Source organism: Balaenoptera physalus, assembly GCF_965194825.1.
Source record: "Balaenoptera physalus genome assembly, chromosome: 1".
Taxonomy (NCBI): domain Eukaryota; kingdom Metazoa; phylum Chordata; class Mammalia; order Artiodactyla; family Balaenopteridae; genus Balaenoptera; species Balaenoptera physalus.
Window position 1 is genome coordinate 40,974,505 of NC_138882.1, and position 18,742 is coordinate 40,993,246.

Genomic DNA, 18,742 nt, shown 5'->3' on the forward strand with positions numbered 1-18,742 from the left:
AGGTGCGGGCAGTGCGGGAGCTGGTTAGAAACGTGAACCAGCTGTTGTCAAGCTCTGGTGCTTAATGTCAGGTGGGAGGGCACAGGCACTTGGGGAGTTGCTGATCGGGAGGAAGGAAGAGGCTCCCTCATCTATTTAATTTTAATCAAGGATGAAAAAATCTTTCTTGGAAGCCCCCAAGAGACTAACTCTCAGATTCTATTGCCCAGGACTGGGTCACACTAATAAGCTGACTACTGGTACAGAATGAGATTCTAAACCAATCATTGTTCATCCATGGTTCATGGGTGAGGGGATGGCCCTTGAGGGTGGAGGAGCCAAGATCACCTGCCACATGTGTTGCCTCATCTTCTCCTGGCCCTCCTGCATCCCCTCTTGCATTCCCTCCTGCGCCCCCTGCTGCACCTCCTCCTGCATCCCCTCCTGTATCCCCTCCTGCACCCCCTGTTGCATCCCCTCCTGCAACCCCTCCTTCATCCCCTCCTGCATCTCCTCCTGCACCCCCTCCTTCATCCCCTCCTGTATCCCCTTCTGCATCCCCTCTTGCATCCCCCCCTGCATCTCCTCCTGCATCCCCTCTTGCATCCCCCCCTGCATCCCCTCCTGCATCTCCTCCCACAGCCCCCAGCCTCTCTCGCTGCCTCCTTCCAGGCTCTGCACTGTGGCCCCTGCCTTGCTCCTTCTTTCTGGCTCCTGCCATCCCTCCCAAGACTTACCATTTTCTTCTCCCTTTTCTGGGACTCAAAGTCCACTCCCTTCCCTTTCTTCTTTCTGATCCACAATACCTTCATACAACAACCACCACCGAAACGGTGACAACTACCAGTACCCTTGGTTGATAAAAGGAAAAGTCTTTCTCTTGTGCACTGACTTTCTCAGGAGACTCAGGAAGCATTTCAGGATCTCATCAGGCCTGGTGGGTGGGTGCGCGCTGTGGAATCAAGTCAGAAAGGCTTTCCTCAATAGCGACCCCCAACATTTACACAGAACTTGAGCATTTAGTTGGCCCTTTTCATCTAGCTTGACCATCATGAGCACCCAGGAGGCAGACAGGGCAGGCATAATAAGCCCCTTTGTCAGATGCCTCACAAGGCTCTAGGAAATCAAGGAGGTTGCCCAAGGCCGCAGAGCTCCTAGGAGTTGGATCTGGAGGGAGAATTCTTGACTCTGGCCCAAGATTGCGTGCCCCTTCCATCGCACCACGACCCCAGACAGCTCACAGCTGGCCTGTGTGAGTGTCCATTTTAGATTCCAGACAAGAAGGAGTTTGCCAAGTGAACAAGTTCCAAATAACAAAGTCCACTGCGTGTGCCAGGAAGGTCTAAAGCGATGCCAGGCGCAAGGGCAGAAACAATGGTTATTATGTTCCGCTCACATAAAACTCCAGGGGTTCAAAAATTCCGTTCCCAGATCTTGTTCCCTTTGGTCTCACAACAGCCCTGTGAGGTGGACGTGGCAGGGCTGGTTACTGTTGCAGATGTGGAAACAGAGGCAATGTGACCTCCCTGGCTAGAAAGAAGCTGAGCTGGGACCTCACCCTAAGGTTCCTACTTCCCAGGCCTGGATTCTTCCCCTCACAGATGCATAACAATCATAAATCAATCTTAAACAGTCAAACAACCAAAAAACGATCATAAACATTCATAAACTTGCCCAGGCTCAGGGCTTCTGGGGCTAACAGCTCATCAACCAGTTTCTCAGAACAGAATGGGAGGCAACCAGAGCCTAGAAAGCGGTTTCGAGGAAATGGGGCCAAGAGAAGAAAGGACTTGGCAAGAGGCTAGGGGCAGGCCCGCTGAGCCAGCAACCCTGACTCAGCCCAGACACCCCAGGCCAGCAGCTGGGGAGCTCCCTGGGAGCAGGACGGGGCTGAGGGGCCTCGGGGGGGTCTCCAGGGTTCTCCTGCCAGCGGCAAAGGTTCACTCTGAATCCTTGCCTCGGCTTCGAGGCTCCTTCTCCAGGAAGCCTCCTGGGATTAACCCCTCCTCCGAAGCCCTTCAGCAGGGCCACAGCTAATCTCAGTGATGCCACCTGGGGTGTGTCAACACGCCGCTGGAAGGGTGACAGAGCTGTGTCCTCTCTCCTCTCCTTCACCCCATTTCCAGTCCACCCAGTAAACACACCCAGCAAACAACAGCTGACTGGCCCCACCCCACCGTCCTGCTCTCCTGGGTTCTGGTGCTGGTTCCGTGGTGAGACTGGGCAGGGGGCGGGCTGAGAGGACGGCTCAAATAACAAACAGCTGCAGTCAGCGAAGAAGGGAGAGGAAACAGAGATGCACAGGAGAAGAATGCAAATGGCGTTTTGTCCACAGAGCTCCTTGCCGCCCCCTGCCCCTGTGGGGAGCCAGTTCCTAGGGAAATCTGGTGGCCCCTAGACAGACCTCTTGGGTGTCCCTCACCGCAGTCCCCTGGCCCACTGTCTTCAGCTGTCATTGCGGTGGACGGCTCGGGTTTCCTGGGAACTCACACTCACCTCAAGCACGCACCCTGAGTCTTTCTGCTTTTGGCCTGGGGGCTTCTTTACTGTGCAGGGGAGGTGGGGGTGGGGAGTGGCTGGAGGACACCCATTGCAGGGGCAACCCTCAAGTTTGAGGATGTTACCAGCTGCAGGGCCAACCCCTCACCAACGGGGGGACAGGAGGTGGTGAGTGACGGCCCGCCTCCGGCAGAGCTGCGCTCCCACTGTCTGTGATGGTGGCCTCAATAATGTCCCCAATATTACTTTTCCTCGTTCCTTTTCCTTTCCATGCCCTCTGCTTCCTGTCTCATTCCAGGAATCATCTCCCAAATAACTACCTGCACCCAAAACCTTATCTCAGGCTTTGCTTAAGAGGGACCCCAAACTAAGACACCCCTCAGATGCATGGTTATCTCTGCCCGTCTGGGCAGCCAGAGCTCCCGGCAGCCTTGCCCGCCTCCTCGGTGGGTCTGGTGTGCTTTTACTAAGGGCAATAAAGGAGAAGAGGCTACAGCCCGGTGATCCATTTCCATTCCTGCAGCAGTTTCGCCTGCAACTGTTCCCCTGTATGAGCCATTGCACGGAACTCCCCTGGAAAAAGATGATATCATAGCAGCTAAGAGGTCAGACTGCCTGCATCTGAATTCTGGCTCCGCCACTGCTGGTTGGGCGGTCTTGGGTAAGTCACTTAAACTCTGTGTCATTTCCTACATCTGTAAAACAGTGATAATAATGGTACCTACCTGCGGGGTTGTGAAGGTTAGAGGAGTTGTGTGGGACATGCTTAGAACACTGCCTGGCTCACGGCAATGTTTTCTGTGTTTGGGACTCTTATCTCCTCCATAAGGGCTCCTTGTGCAATGCCTTGGGGAGAGGGACAGAGCGGGGACCCTGAGGACCCCCAGGGGCCTGGCTCCTTTCCATTCCTCGTTTCCTCCCTGGTGGTCCTGGTGGCAAGGCTGACTTCATAAACCAGTGACCTGCACTTGGTTAAATGATCTGTTGTTTCCCATCTTGAAAAACTTTAAATTTTTGAACCACGGGCTCCACATTTCATTTTGCACTAAGTCCCACGAACTGTGTAGCTGGTCCCGCCTGGTGGCTTAAATCTCGGGGAGAGGCCTCTGCAAATGATGAGGGTAAAAGGAACCCTGTCCTCTGGCCAAGCTGGGCTCAGCTTCTTCCCTCCCCTGAGCAGAGCAGAAAATGCAGGCACAGTGGGAGCTTTTATCACAGCCAGCGTGACTGACAATGGCCCCTGGGGTGGGGACAGGCCTTAGGGGCCAGCTGGTCCAACGGCTCCGGAGTCGTGATCTCCTGCCCGGCACCCCTGGCACAGGCTTACCCAAGCCTCTTTGTGAATTCTTCTAGTGCCAAAAAGGACTCCTTTCATTGTCGATTCTAATTGTAACTGCCCCTCACCCTTGTGGGGTGTTTTGAGGTTCTCCAAACCTTTTCACAAGGATTATCTCACTGGATTCTCACCAACCCTCCGACTCGATAGGCGTTTTCTTAGGCGTAGAAGTTGAGGAAATTGTAACTTCCAGATTAACAGCCTTTGTTGCCCCACTCAGCCTTTCCCTTCCTTCTATCAGCAATTGAAATCTCACTTCCCCTATCAAGAGAGAAGAAAAGACTCCTTAATTCTTTCTAGTACTAAATTATTCTTCCCCCTGGGCTGTGGGGAATATAATGCCTTTTTTTCAGTCATGCTTCCTTTGAATAACAGTCATGAAAATGGCATGAGCTAAGCAGACTTTCAATGAACTGAAACTCAGGAAACTGAGCTGAGGTATTAGACTTCTGTTGAACGATGGTGGAATAAAGCAGGATCACAGAACCTCATTCCGTTTTTGCCCAAAGAAATAGCACAGAAATTTTAAAACAAAACAAAAACCCAACGACCTCAAACAGCTGAAGAGTCCATCATACAAGGAAAGAGGGTAGAACACATGGCCCTTCTAAAAGGGCCAGTCAAGGAAAGAAGCAGAAGCTTCTAGAACCATGTGGTTTCATCCCGCCCCAGACTGGGGAAATAGGTCCATTGAGAAAATCCTGAGCCCTTCACCTGTGTCCTCGGATTTGAAGGGCAGCCGCCAGAGGGAGTGGGAAGGGCAAGGAACTACCTGAGCGTGGAGGTCCCCGGGACCCGGGGGGCCTGCGTGGGCAGGAAGGGCTGTCCTTGGCTTGCTGTCTGCCCGGTGGGTGCAGGGTTGACATGGGGAGCTGGAGCCCCTGGAGGGGCTGCACAGGTAGAATACGCCCCACATGCTGCCCTGCCAGTGAGCACAGCCTGCACCGCCCAGACGTCTGTGGCTGAGCACGTGGCCACGCCTGCCGCTTCTCACCCGCTCGGTAGAACTAGTGCTCTCCTGCGTCCCTTGCTTAGAGTAAAGCAAAAGCCTTTACTTTCATTTCCTTCTTGTCCGTGGTTTTCAGATTCTCCGTTGCTCTGTTCTGTGCCCACCACCTCTCCTCCCTACCCGACCCCAACCATAAATACCTTTCAAATGAAAAACCCATGGGGCCTCCACTTGGGCTGGTCTGTGTTAGAATCTACCCCTGGGTAAGACAGGTAGCTCCAGCGGGGACGGGCAGGTAGGCCTCCTGTCACTCCTCCCTTTCCTCTTTCAGTAAAGAGTAAGTCAGTCTGAGTCAATGCTTCGCCTGGCACACCACATCTCCTCACTATTCAGACAGGATTCCGATTTATTCCAATGACTATTCCTGATCTAAAAGGCAGCGGATTCTGCAGGTTGAGTAGTCAACTAGATCATGTCTTTGCCTCCAAGGAGAAACTGCTTTATAAATTCCACATTCATTAACTCACTCAGTCCCTTGCCTTTTTCAGTAGTTCTTTAGGAGAACAAAGCCAGGTTCTCCTCATTAGAAGCCAGCCCAGGACTTCTCTGAATAGTATCGTGCCGGGGCAGGCACAGATGTATCTCCACGTGTCATCACCGGCCGATGGCTCCTAGGTATTCCCAAATCTCTTCTAGGAGACCTGTTCTGCACTCTCATCTTTACCCTTCATCCTCTTTCTTGTGGAGTTCCACCTTCTGGTGTCAATACTCTGAAGAAGTTGTGTGAGTGGTGGACTGAACAGCCTGCTAGCTATCAGGCTGGGAAATCAAAGGCCCTTAGGGCCAGATTGGACTTTGAAACATCACCTTCGTATCACTTCTCCACTCCAACCCTCAGCAGAGCCAGGCCTCAAACCCATGTCTGCTGTCCCAGCTCTGCCTAAAGTTCCTCTGTACTTTACCATGACACCTCCATAACCACAGGCAACATTTGATTCTAATCTGCCCACTTCCTTCTGATACCCAGATTTCCAAGAATTGAGTATACCGCACTTATGACTGGAAGTTAAATGTCAGTTCTCAAGATATAAACCTCAGAATCTTCTGCACCTGGACAGGAAAAGGTTTTCAAAATTAGTGCAGCTTCCTAAATCTTTAGGATGCTGTCAATGCAGGCTTTTATATTTAGGATCATATAAATTATTCATAGAGAACTGTTGGGCTGGTGGATAGCTTCCAACTACTAGAAATTATATTTCCCTCCCTTTTGATAATTAGTTCAAGGTCTTCACCACAAGCGACATCATGTCTCAGAAGCAAAAATAGACCCCTATTAAGACTATGTAATGTCTTCTGTCTAGCAGGTCCTATTTCCTCTTTAGGCCCTTGTCTCCTCGCCTTTCTAATTGGCTCTCTGACCACAAAGCCTTTTCTTGCTACTGTCTGGAGCCTTAGATAATTAGATATAGTCTGACTAGGTGAGGTTAGGAGCTTGGCTATGCTGATTGCATTCCAGTTTACCTGGGCCAAAGGACCCAGGACTCTGGAAAATGAGATGGTGGGCATTATAGCCTATGCCACAGTGATACAATTCTAATGAACCAAACAGGTTATTTGGACCTTAGGCACAGCTAGGTGTAGGAATAGTTTATACCCTTTGTTAAACCTAGTTGGGGTGGGATAAAACAGCCTCCATTACTGAGTATTCAGCACAATGTGCTTCACATACACGATCTCATTTAACACTGGAAATACCTCTTTGAAAGTTTCCCATTTAACACATGAGCATGAGGTTGAGAGGATAAGAAACTTGTCAAAGGGGTTGAGATTCAAGCTCATGGGACAAATCCTGGGTTCTGCTGCCTCTCTGCGGGCTCCTACTTGGACAAGCCCTGGAACCCAGAGGCCACCATGATGGAGGGACATTTGGGCACTAGAGGTAGTCATGAATTTACTACCTGCTGCCAGTTTCATACCTGGAATTCAGAAATGAAAGGAACTATTATGAGATTGAAATCTCTATCCCCTTCAGTCTGAAACAAAGGCATTCTCTTTATGTTGTATACTCTACAGGGCAAAAATAAAAACAAAGTACATTTCATGTCCATATCCAAAAAGATAAAAAGCATGGATTTCCGACTTTTTAGTGGCTAATTGTATCTCTGCAACAGCTGAGGGGAACACATATTAAAAAGTTATCTTCTAGGGTTTGGGAACTATTATGTTTATTTTAAAATCGGGGAAAAGGAAATTATAGAAGCTTTTAGGTCCATTACCTCTTTAACAAGCATACCTAATCCTTTAGATCTAACTCTTATTTACTAAAAACAGAAATCCAACCGAGGCAATCTGCTGTTTTGAGGAAAACATTTGAATGGAAATCAAAAGACCTGGCTGTAGTCTCCACAATTCTATTAAGTAGCCATTTGAGGCTACCAGCAATGGACCAAAATTGCACCAGAATGAAATCCACCATCTCAAAACAAGGTGATTTCTAAAGTTCCAGTAGCTCTGAAATTCTAAGGGCTAATGAGTTACGCATCAATCAGTGCCAAAGATAATATAAAGGTCACTCCCAAACAAAACCTCCATTGTTTTAGATGGGTGTCCCTTTGATTAATGTGACTTATATGAATGAGTGAAGGATCAACAGATCTAATCCTCTTAAAGTATTTGGAAACTCAAAAAATTTCCAGCTATTGAAATTATGGGCAAACTTGTCGAAGTGAGAGAGCTCTTCTAGACCCATGTAGCGTCCCTTAATTATTCAAATAGCTGAGGAATTTTTTTTTTACTGTGATAACTGGTCTTCAAAGATGGCTCCCAATAAGCCATGCCTCCCGGTGTTCATACCCTTTTGTAGACCCTCCCATATTGCCCTGTGACTCACTTTAGCCAAAGTGACATTGTGCCAGTCCTGGCTCTAAGTCAAAAGAAGTCTTGGTTGCTGCTACTTTTGTGCCTTCGAGGGAGCCCCGAACTGCCATTCCTCTCACTGTTCCACACTAAACATATCAGAGTTCAACAGACCCAATACGGGCCCAGATGCCTCATTTCCAATGCCATCCTTTGTCCCTATTAAAAAGTGTACATATCAGGGAAAGAGAAAAAGCCCTATTGTGGGCTCTAGATTCCTTGATTAAAAGAGGCTCCTTGTCACCAATATTGAATTGTCCCTTTGTCTGGCATCCTGGAGATGCCTAATGGCTGAGAGGCATATTTCTTCTGCTAAGAGGGCAAGAGTATCTAAAATGGCAGCTGGGATCCTCTAGAGGTGAGCCCTCAGGAATGGCAGTCTGAAGACCGTTCACATGGAAGTCGACTTCCTTAAGACCACCATGTTTGAATATTCCCTGGGGTCCTCACGTATCAGGGGTGTGTGTACCTGTTTGTAGACAGCAGACTTAGGCATTTTCTTTGTCTTTTAACACTCCTGGGTTCCTCTTCCTAGTACTCCAAGCTCTTCTAATCCGCTCCCAACTCCCCCCACTTCTAGGGATCTATTTTCTTTTCCCTTAGCTGTCCATCAGCTGATCCTGATAGAGTGTTAGGTGTTAGTTAACGAATAAAAACTGAAGACCTTTTCAGGGAGTTTTGCACCAAAAATGAAACAAAGGAATGAAGATGCAGCAATTAATATTTTAGGGGAGGTATCCTAGCCACGTGATTTCTCAATGACACCGCTAAGACAGCTACTATAATCGCAAGGACGGCCCAGTGTTCCCTCTTCAGCAGTGAGAACTTTACCACCATCTCTAGAGTGAATCTCACACCTAAAAGGCAGAAAATATTCCAAGGAGAGGCAACAGAAACTTTCCAGGGGAAAACTCAGGAAGGAGATTTGTGATATGTTCATGATCTCTAGAAAGAAAAAAAAAAAGTTCCAATTTCTTCCTTTGTAAAATGGGTTTACTCACCTAATTAAGAGTATTTTTCTGACTAGGAAAGGAGCCTGTCTCATTTCCAGTGGTTAGCCAACCCTCCTCCCACAATACATTTGTGCGTGTGTTTGTATGTGATCTGGGTAACTGATACTTAGTTTAACGTTTCTCAAGCCTCTAAGAGTTAAGAACAAGGTTATCCAAGTCCTGAGAGGTAAAAATTTATTGATTTATATTGTATCAGCATGTTATGATATGGTCACACCTGCTCACATGGCTGACTTTTTCTTATAGCCAAAAGAGGAAATGTTTTCCTTTAAAAAATACATTTTTTCAGCAGGAAGAAACATTTTCTAAAAACATTTTCCTATTAAGTGGAAGTTAAAAGCAATGGCTTTTTTTCCCAACTCGTGAAGAATAGGGCTGGTCAGCAACAGATCTCAGAGTGCTTTAAATTTGCTTTCAGGCCTTTGCCCTCAGTCTGTTCTTTGTCTTCCACAGAAACCACACTGGGGAAAAAATTACAGCCTCACCAAAACAGCAGCCTAAATCCAGATAGAAAAAGAAGAGGTAGGCTGAACTGTAACTCTTTAACTTATTTGGTAGATTGTGTAAGACATTTAAATACATTTAAAATTTTCAGTGGGATCAAACATACTGTCCAAAAAAATACCTAACAATAAATGTTTTCAGTACTCAAAACAAAATCTTAGAGATGCCTGTTATCAGTTTACTTAGTTTTGAGAAATGAAAGCAAAGAACCAAATTTAGAAATATGCAAGCTTCCCATGCACTTCAGGAAAGATTTGCTGTTGTCAAATTCTTCAAATCAAAAGCACGCTCTGTAGGACAGATATTAATGCTTTCCCACCCTTTAAAGGGTCAGTGATAGGAATTTCCTGAGAGCAGTGAGTTTACTCAACACTAACAGTTAAATTAAAAAAAAAGCACAGGGCAGTGGTGTGCTGGAGACAGCCCCTACTGGCTCCCTACAGCTGATTGTTAAATTTTAGAGTTTTGCCAGCAGTTGCTAAACAGTTGTTATTAAAATTAAATTATATAAGCTTACAATGAGTGCTGAAGCTAAAAGTGGTTCACTTTAATGAGTATAATTTGTACAAGAAATAGTTTAACAGATCATGTATCAGATTGAATGCCAATAAATTTGAGAAATAAGTGAATTACGATGTAATTCCATTATTTAAATCATGGTTGAATTGCGATCATAGATTGGCTACAAGAGTTCAGCAAAAATCAATTAAAGTATCCTGGGAGAATCAACTGGCTATATGGGATTTACAATAAAGTATATTTTATTATTATTTGTTAACTGTGTTTATATGTCCTTGCTATCAGCAAAATTTTAACAAACATATGTACACTTGAATACAGAATTTTTTTTTCTAGGAGAGCAGTCTATTCAACATTTACCAGTATACCACTGGATGGGGAAAGTGGGAAGGAGTGGGGGAAATAGTTTAAAACCAAAGGAGGAAGTACAATGTTTTTTCATGGATTTTCAGATTGCCCTCAGCATCCAACTGCCATGATACACGTCCACAGATGTTAATGCCTAAATATCTCCAGTAAAATACAACCACCCCATCCCCACTACTAAGAATTAAAAGCACTTTACTTGAAAAAAATCAACTTTATTTTTTCTAGGTTAAAAAAAATAGAACCAGCTATTAATTTTTGTTGAGAAAATGCTTCTTTTGGTGTTCACATCTAAATTTCTGAAAAGGTGATCTGGTTACGAAAATAATCCCAAATGCATTCATAAACCAGATCCACATGTGACCAGCCCTTTACAAAATTTAATTACAGTTGCCACAGCCTTTACATTCATTCTTATCATATATTACACCATGCAGATACACAAAGAAAGACAGGTCAACAAGCTGAAGTAAACATTATGGCATCAGGAAAATGAAAGTCCACCTGTATAAAATAAATACAACTTTGTAATAACTGTAAAGACAATGAAAGCACTTAATACAACAATGGCAATTCAATGTACAACTGTTTCATTACCCAATCATGAAATGAGTTACTGTAAAATGCATAGACTCCTTACATGTAAAGAATTTGTGCATCACAGTCATGTGTTCAACAGTTTTACACAATAAAAATAAAGCCATTCAAAATATGTGTGCATACCTTGCAACTAGATTACACTTAAAACTTTTTTTTGCTCTTTTAACTGTTTTAAAAAAATATTAAATGTAAAAATCCTCAAATGGAAATTTGCAGAAAAACCCTTATTTTATTTTCCATATGGCTACAGTCACCCTCCCCCAACAGTCCAGCACCCTCAGCTTATCCCCAGGGTCCAGTTCCTAATTGTTGGGTATCAATGCAAAATGATTACAATAAAGCACCAACCAGTGACTGTTCCAGAGAACACCTGGCCCCTTTGTGACTGAGAAATGTCCAATTTAGGTGGTTTTGGTCCCAAACGTATTAGTCTCCACTGCCTCATAAAGTGAACCAGTATACTTGCTGCCCAGGGTGGCTTTGACTTTGCCTTTCATGTTAACAGATGTAAGATTCACTGTACTACATTGCAAAAAAATAAAGAAGAACCATTTTTATCCATCCTTTGTGGACCAGCGCTGACATGCTCATAATGGTAACTCTGGAAGGAAGTCCTATGTAATGAAGGAAATAACTGACTCTTCCTATTCAGCAATGCAAATAAAATTTTCTTAAATATAAAAAGAATCCAATAAGGCTATCCAGGATTAACTTTCTACGATTATAACCAGGTCCCAATAGTTCAGAACAGTCTGTAGGGAAGTGATTGTCAAGAAACGTTACTAAGACAAATCCACCAGAAGTGAGTAACGTGAGCAAAGAATGAGAGGCATTCTTAACACCGATGCAAACACTATTAACACTACAGGGATGTTCCGAGGTTTACATTTGGTGATTTAACATTTCATTTTCACAAAAAGGCTCGTGAAAAATTACAATACCGCCAACTCTTGATTATTCATGGATTCCTTTTCTAGCCCATGGATTATTTAGGCTTTTGTGTTTCCTCTTCCTGAAGCTGTCTTTCCAAATCTTTTCACTACTCATTAACAGTCATAAATATATAGGCAATAGAAACTAATAAACTCAAATCATTTTTGAAAATTAATATGCATCCCTAGAAGAAAAAAAGTTTGATGATAATAAAAACTCAAACACCTAAATACAATTAGATTTTTGGCTTACTATGACTTATTACTGGATTAACTATCCAGTAACCTCTAGTTCTTTTACTGTGGAAAATTAAGGGTTGGTTGTAATATTAACAACTACTTAATAACATGACAGACCTGAACTCATAGCTAGCTTTAAAAAAAAATCTGCTATTTAGATTCTCAACTCGTTTGCCCACCCAAAACATCATTTTCCATTCTGTAATTTTTCTTTACCTTCTACTGGCATATACGTTTCTCCACAATATCTGTATATTTCAACACCAATGACAGTTTCTGAAGTTAAGCATGAACTGCTGGGGTGGTCACTTCTGTAGTCACTGCGCCTGCCCGTGGCCAAGCAGATGCTCCCCTCACTGCAGCTCATTGAGACCAGGGTCCAGCAGGGAGTTCTCAACCCTCTCTGCTGTGTGAATCTAGACAGATCAGCTGAGACCAAGAAGTGCTGAGATTCTACAAGCTACAGGCATAAAACTGGCACAGTTTTATTTTCTTTCCCCTTGACAAAATGTATATTTTCTAAACGTCCTTTGATCTCACTTTGCAAAGAAAATACAAATTAGGACTTTTAATTCAGTTCTGTACAGTGGCATATTGCTGCTTCCCTGATTGCCATATAAAAACATGGATTCTCTCTTTACATTCCCTAGTACAAGCAGGAGAACTCCAGTTACTGATAAGGAAAGCACTATCAATGCTCTCAAACATTTTGCCAACAGAAGAGAGAGAACATGTTGATAAAGAATCAAAGAGGGATAGGGCAGATCAAATACACATCTATTTACAACTCACAGATCTATTTTCAAAAGTTAACTCACACATCTATTGGTATTTGTCACTCTACAGACTGTTGAAATGACTGCGCTTGAAAAGTAAAGCATCTTACATAATAGTCTGTTTAACATATACAGTATATTAAACAATACCACGTTCCTCTGGAGCACAGTGATGGCAAAAGTGGCCCTAAATCACATTTATAGGTCCGGTGCGGAGAGCCCTTCGTCCTGGGACACGGGGTGCGGCCGGAAAGGCGGCCGCCCCCTCGCCCGTCACGCACCGCACGTTCATGGGGAACCTGGTGCTAAACCATTCGTAGACGACCTGCTTCTGGGTCGGGGTTTCATACGTAGCAGAGCAGCTCCCTCGCTGCGATCTATTGAAAGTCAGCCCTCGACACAAGGGTTTGTAGATAAAACAAACAAACAAACAAAAAATATATAAAAAATCACATTTATATATGCATGTATGCATTCCTCTTTTTTTTTTTTGGATGGGAGAACTGGCCACGCCATCTGTGGCTTGCTTAGCAATGAGGAAAAGGTCTATTGGCTAGGACTGTGCATGCCATACTCGACAGTGAGCAACTTATCCCCCAGATGGCTGACTAATCTCTCAAATGAACAATTTCGATTCATCTTGTCAAGTAGTGTTTGCTGGGCCTCAAAAAGAAGCATCTTTAAGCTTCTTTCCATCTTCCTATCATTATCTATACCTCTATATTGAGATTGGCTTCACCTATTCACTGTCACTGTAAAACACATAAGGAAATGCTTAGATTTCCAAAAAACTGCATTTTGTAACAACCATTACCAAACCAAACACATTAACACTGTCTTCTGCATTTCACCAGTAGTAGTCTAATAATATTCAATGAGGTATTTCAGGTAACACATCATTCTATTTCACACAGGCGTTGAATTAACCCTAAAGATGAAGCTGCTGTGGGCTTTGGTTTGGTGTTGCTTTGCCTTTCCCACATAACTGGGAGAAAATTCATATCTTTTCAGTTTTTTTGGTTTATTGAAAAACAGATAACACTAGCCTTTACTTTTATTTTCTGGCTACTTCTCAAAATTGTCATTTGTACGATTAGTGGCGATAGGGGAACCTACAATGCACACATCACAGATAACTACCACTGACTCACTAGGATCTAAATAGTTTTATAGTCCCAAGCCAAAAAAATAGCCTCTCTCTCAACACTGGGGGTGCAGGTGATGGGCTGATGGCATGCCAGCACTTTTTGAGAAGTGTTTGGTTCTACTATGAGGTCAATAACATGAACATAGTGACAAATTAAAGAAAAAGAAGTTTTCTAGAAATAGAAACTTGACTTTATCCTTTCCAAAAGCAATGGGAAGAGACTGAGAAGCCTTTTTGCTGGTCTCTCTCCTGGTTACACCACTCTGACATGGGCAGTTCCTTGATGTGCTAAGGGAACACAGGTTCCGGGGGTGCCACGTGAGAACTTGTCACCATTTGAAGCAAGTGCCTGGCTTATCTCTTATTTTTCTAATAAACTAGTCTATTTCACCTTGAATTTATCATTCAAATTTCTTACCTTAACTTGTTTCAACCATCCCCATATGCATTTAATGCTAATATGCAAAATGGAGAAAAAAAAAAAAAAAGGCTCTGAGCGGGACGCAAGCCTCGGTGTGGCTGGTGCCCAATGCAGGCAGCGCTGGAGAGCGCCTGCACACAGGTCCACGTGCAGACAGGCAGCCTCTCAGAAATCCCACTCGCTGATTACGCTTATGTTTGTTTTTAGGTTATAGTACTAATCCTTTGCTATATATGCATCTGATAAAAGTGCATTTTGTAAAAGACAATCATCAACCTATGATATGCCTTCTATACAAGAAGATAAATCAAGTGACCCACCCCTCATACAAGGGGAAGCACTAGTGCATGTAAACACAGCATTGGACTGAGCTGGTCTTTCTGAAGAACACATTCTAGTACCAGAAGATGTCCAGTGGACACTGCTTTGCCCCCCAGAGCATGCTTGACACTGAACTTCATGTCGCTGTGGAGGACCGGAGTGTCGCTGCGAACAACAGGGAGAGAGTTCTTCAGAAGGTGCCGACCAGCTCCCCTCGAGGTTACCAGTAACACAGCAAGAGCTGGTGGATATGAGGGCGCTCTACAGCACTGCCTAACAGAGACTACTAGCTAAAAGGAACGGATGCGTACAGCATTCTGAGCTTGAACTAGATTAACAGGTATATCTGGTGGCAACAGAATTTGTCTCAGAGAGTCTTCTAGGATGATTTTATGATTTCCTCTTCTCCAAAAGTGATGTTTGCTAAAATGTGTGGTGGAGTGTATCTTTTTAAAACATGAAAAGTCCTTAAAACGTATTTGCAGGTCATTATATTATTGATCCTCATTTTAGCAGAGTTTTAAAATATCCCAAAGGGGGATAAATATTAATCCATCCATTGAATTTCCTTTTCTTTTCTTTTTTTTATATTCTGATTTGTACATGTAAAACAATGCACGCTTATGAAAGTCCAAGCTCCTGTGGTGACCTTGACAAGTCCAAGTCAATTCCTAAAACAGGCAATGGTAAAAATACTGAAAGACGTTGTACCACATATAGCCTGACAAAAATGCAAAAGACTGTATGAGAAATATCCACGTGTTGCTGAGCGTCATTTCCCTGGAAACAGCTTCCTCCTGGCCCTTGGGAGGTGGAAAAGCCCCTAAAAGACAAGATAGAAATAATTTGTTTTACTGTGGTGGTAGGTGTCCTAGAATAAAAGTTGAACATTAGTTTAACTAGAGTTTTTTGCTCTTGTTTTTTTTAAAGCATCTTCTGTGACTTCTTGTTGCTCTTAAAGAGAGATATCATTTGAAATACAATTTTCAAACCGCTAAGCCTTTTCCTGCCTCGGAGTCTTTGCCTTTATTCTCTGGCTGGTACGCTCCTCCTCCACCTCAGTGAATGGCAGGCTCCTTGCATTCTTCCAATATCAGAAAAAGACCATCCATCTAGTCTCCCCTTCCCTGCCAGTCACTCTTATCTCTGTGTTTATTTCCTTCTTGGCACTTTCCACAATCTGTATTGATTCCAATCTACCTTTTCTTTTTTCTACAGACTGGTTTACTCTCTGTCTCCTGCTGGAATATAAACTGCATGACAGAAGGCACTATGGCTGCGCTGTTTTCCACTGCATCCCTATAGATTTCCACAATGGCCAGGACACAGGATGTGTGACTCAATTAAATAATTTCCCGGGAATTCCCTGGTGGTCCAGTGGTTAGGACTCTGTGCCCTCAGTGCCAAGGGCCTGGGTTCAATCCCTGGTCGGGGAACTAAGATCCTGTAAGCCGTGTGGCGAGGCCAATAAAAAAGAAAAAATTTCCAGAATACCGTAATTTATACTAATTCTTCTATTTACAAATTAAATGTTTTTGCCACAAAAGGGGTTGTAAATTACTGATTATTTTCAAAAGGTAATATGGTTTATGGAATATGTCTTAATAATAAAAGGGAGAAACACAAAGTAAACAGATGTCTTTAAATTCTCTTCTGGAAAGGAAGGCTAGACCACTTTGGAGCAATATTACCTAAGGTCATCCTGAAAACACGCTTCAGCATTTCAAATAGTCTTTGTCCTTGCTGATAATCCCCTAGGATAAGCTGATTCAAGAGAGGATTTGCTTCTCACAAACAATTTACAGAGAACGCTTTTAAGTTTCAAGGTCTGTTATACAAATAGCTTTCTTAAAAGAGTTTCTATTATTGTTGCTACTATTTAGGCCAAATATCATAAAGAGATTGAGTTTGAAAAAGAAGACAGATCTTGCTGGCCTTTTAGCCTTCTTAGATATCCATCCTATTTCATCTTGAAAGAAATTTCTAGAGTAAGACCAAGGAATGCACACAACAGAGAGAGGCATCTTGTTCAACTAGTCTTACTAGGAATTCTAATGGCATACACAATGTCCTACTCCTGTCATATTAATATGCACTACTCCAAAGCCCCAGGGTCGGAAAGTTGAGGAATGAATCCTATTGAGGACAAAGTGAAACAACCCTAAACATAAAGAAAAAAGCCTTAAAGGTAATTAACAGTATCAGTCTTTCCTTATTAGTATTAGACCTTCGATAGTCTGAGTCAATATCTACTTTAATTCTGTACCAAAAAAGTCTAGGTGGGAAGAAAATTGGGCCTCTACTAATCTAAAACCCCATGGCTATTCTCAGGCCTGGGACAACTTTCTCTTCATCTTTTTATCCCTATTGCAGGGTCTAGAAAATAGACCTACGGCACAGCTAACTGTGAAAGCACTTTGGTATGCCTGGTGTTCTACCAATGTTATTTCCTTCTTTCCTAACTTCCTGTTTTTCCTCCCTCTCCCCTCCCTGCCTCCTAGGTATTTTTCACTCATTGTAGTTGTCACAGAACGTAGAGAATATTGAGTATAGAAAAGAGATCTTAGGGTAAATGTCTCCCTAGGAGAAAAATGTAATAAGGTTATATCCATGAAAACTTAACATGTAAACTTTATCCCTCCATGTAAAGAAAAGAATAAAGCACGTGAAAGTGCAGTTATTTATTTATTTATTTATTTGGCCGCACGACATGTGGGATCTTAGTTCCCCAACCAGGGATTGAACTCATGCCCCCTGCAGTAGAAGTATGGAGTCTTAACTCCTGGACCACCAGGGAAGTCCCTGAAAATGCAGTCAAAAGTGATCTGAAACAACTGTATGGTGACGGTATCAGTCAAACAATCAAGTACAATGCCAACACACGAATGATATTTGCTATTTCGTAAGACAGACCATATAATCGTAAACGTATGCTGGCCGTCTTCCAGACTGTGTACTCTCTTAAACTAGATCCATTTATACAATGGATACTCACCATTTGATCTTTCCACACTGGCTGATGAAGTAAGAGCCTGAATAAATTTCACATAAATTTGTCTTTATAAAAATTCTAAGCTGAAATTCTTAAATACAGAAATACTGTGATTCCTTTAGGGTATCTGAAGAATTGAAAAATGGTTATCTCCCCTAAAGTACATCTTTGAAACTATCAGTAACATCAGGAACATGTATAATAGGACTCTGTGTACCTGTTTCATAAAAATGCGATAAGAGGTCCTCTTTTTCAATAAAACGCTGATAGAGCCAGTCAGCAAGGTTATCAGTCTCCAGGGGTATATCTTTAATTGGAAAGATCCTATCAAGAGTCAGAAAAAAAGCAGAAACTACTTTAATTCAGAAGTCAAAATCATTCAGAACCACAACTTAGCTTTAGATTATCCTATATCTACAAAGAATTATTGAGAAATACCTGTCTCCCCATGTTTGTAGGTTTAAGTAGGAATGGTTTTTGGAACACGTGAAGTTTCAAAATGCAGTTTCTTTAGAACACATTTAGAGTACTCAGACGCTAGGCCAAATAATGCATCTTGGCAATGTTCCTTTGGTGGGAACGCCTACGAACCAGACAGAATCTGCCTAAACTGGTGTCTCTTTGTTGATCATATCAGAGATACTGGTTTCATGAGCAGGGCCAACTCTTACTGACTGGGCGTGGTTGCTGGTAAATGATTCTGAAGAATCTGTGTCTGTGTCCTTACTCAACAGGAAATGGGCTGGGATGATCAGTGATATATATCCATTGCAAGTGAGAACAGAACAGTGGCAGTATGAGTAAGTATGATACTAGAATTGACCTTGAAAAGGCGTTTCTTTTCTTTTTTGTTTTCCAATTTTGAGGGGGAGGTGTTCTTTATTTTTTTTCTTCATCATAGGTATAAAGGTATAGTTTTAAAAATCTGCAAAAGATTTGTTTTTATGAAAAAATGCAACCCACCTCCTCTGCCCTTTGTTTCTCCCCCCACAGAGGAATCGATTTTTACCTCTCGCTATTTATCGCCATATTTCTTCTTCAGTTTTAGGGCTTATCTACTGACTATCGAAGATGAGGACTAAGCTCCTTCCTCTTCCTGTTCCCACCACACATGTACATCCTTCCCATCTTCCCAATGCACTTGTATGGTCATTTTAATTATCACAATATTTGATGTTTACACTATTATAATCATGTAAATATATTCAAAGCTAAGCCATGTAGTAAATCAT

At 43.1% G+C, this 18,742-nt stretch overlaps 1 protein-coding gene and 2 long non-coding RNA genes across 6 annotated transcripts in view; 2 read left to right on the forward strand and 1 right to left on the reverse strand.

Moving 5' to 3' along the window:
• Positions 1-18,742, forward strand: part of LOC309665729 — a 202,620-nt gene that overhangs the window by 9,685 nt on the left and 174,193 nt on the right. The gene's annotated exons all lie outside the window — the stretch shown is intronic.
• On the forward strand, positions 1,815-11,009 carry LOC309665701. Its single transcript, XR_014266642.1, has 2 exons — positions 1,815-3,139; positions 9,146-11,009. It is a non-coding gene; the product is annotated as an uncharacterized lncRNA (long non-coding RNA).
• LPGAT1 (lysophosphatidylglycerol acyltransferase 1) overlaps positions 10,276-18,742 on the reverse strand; it is a 76,106-nt gene continuing 67,639 nt past the window's right edge. For 2 of the 4 annotated variants that reach the window (XM_082471920.1, XM_082471917.1), the window contains 2 exons: positions 17,728-17,834; positions 10,276-15,341 (listed from right to left, as the gene is read on the reverse strand). In XM_082471920.1, coding sequence (XP_082328046.1) covers positions 15,190-15,341; positions 17,728-17,834 — 259 coding nt within the window. In that variant the 3' untranslated portion in view covers positions 10,276-15,189. The remainder of the gene's footprint in view (positions 15,342-17,727; positions 17,835-18,742) is intronic. The other 2 variants (XM_082471918.1, XM_082471919.1) reach the window with 2 other exon arrangements.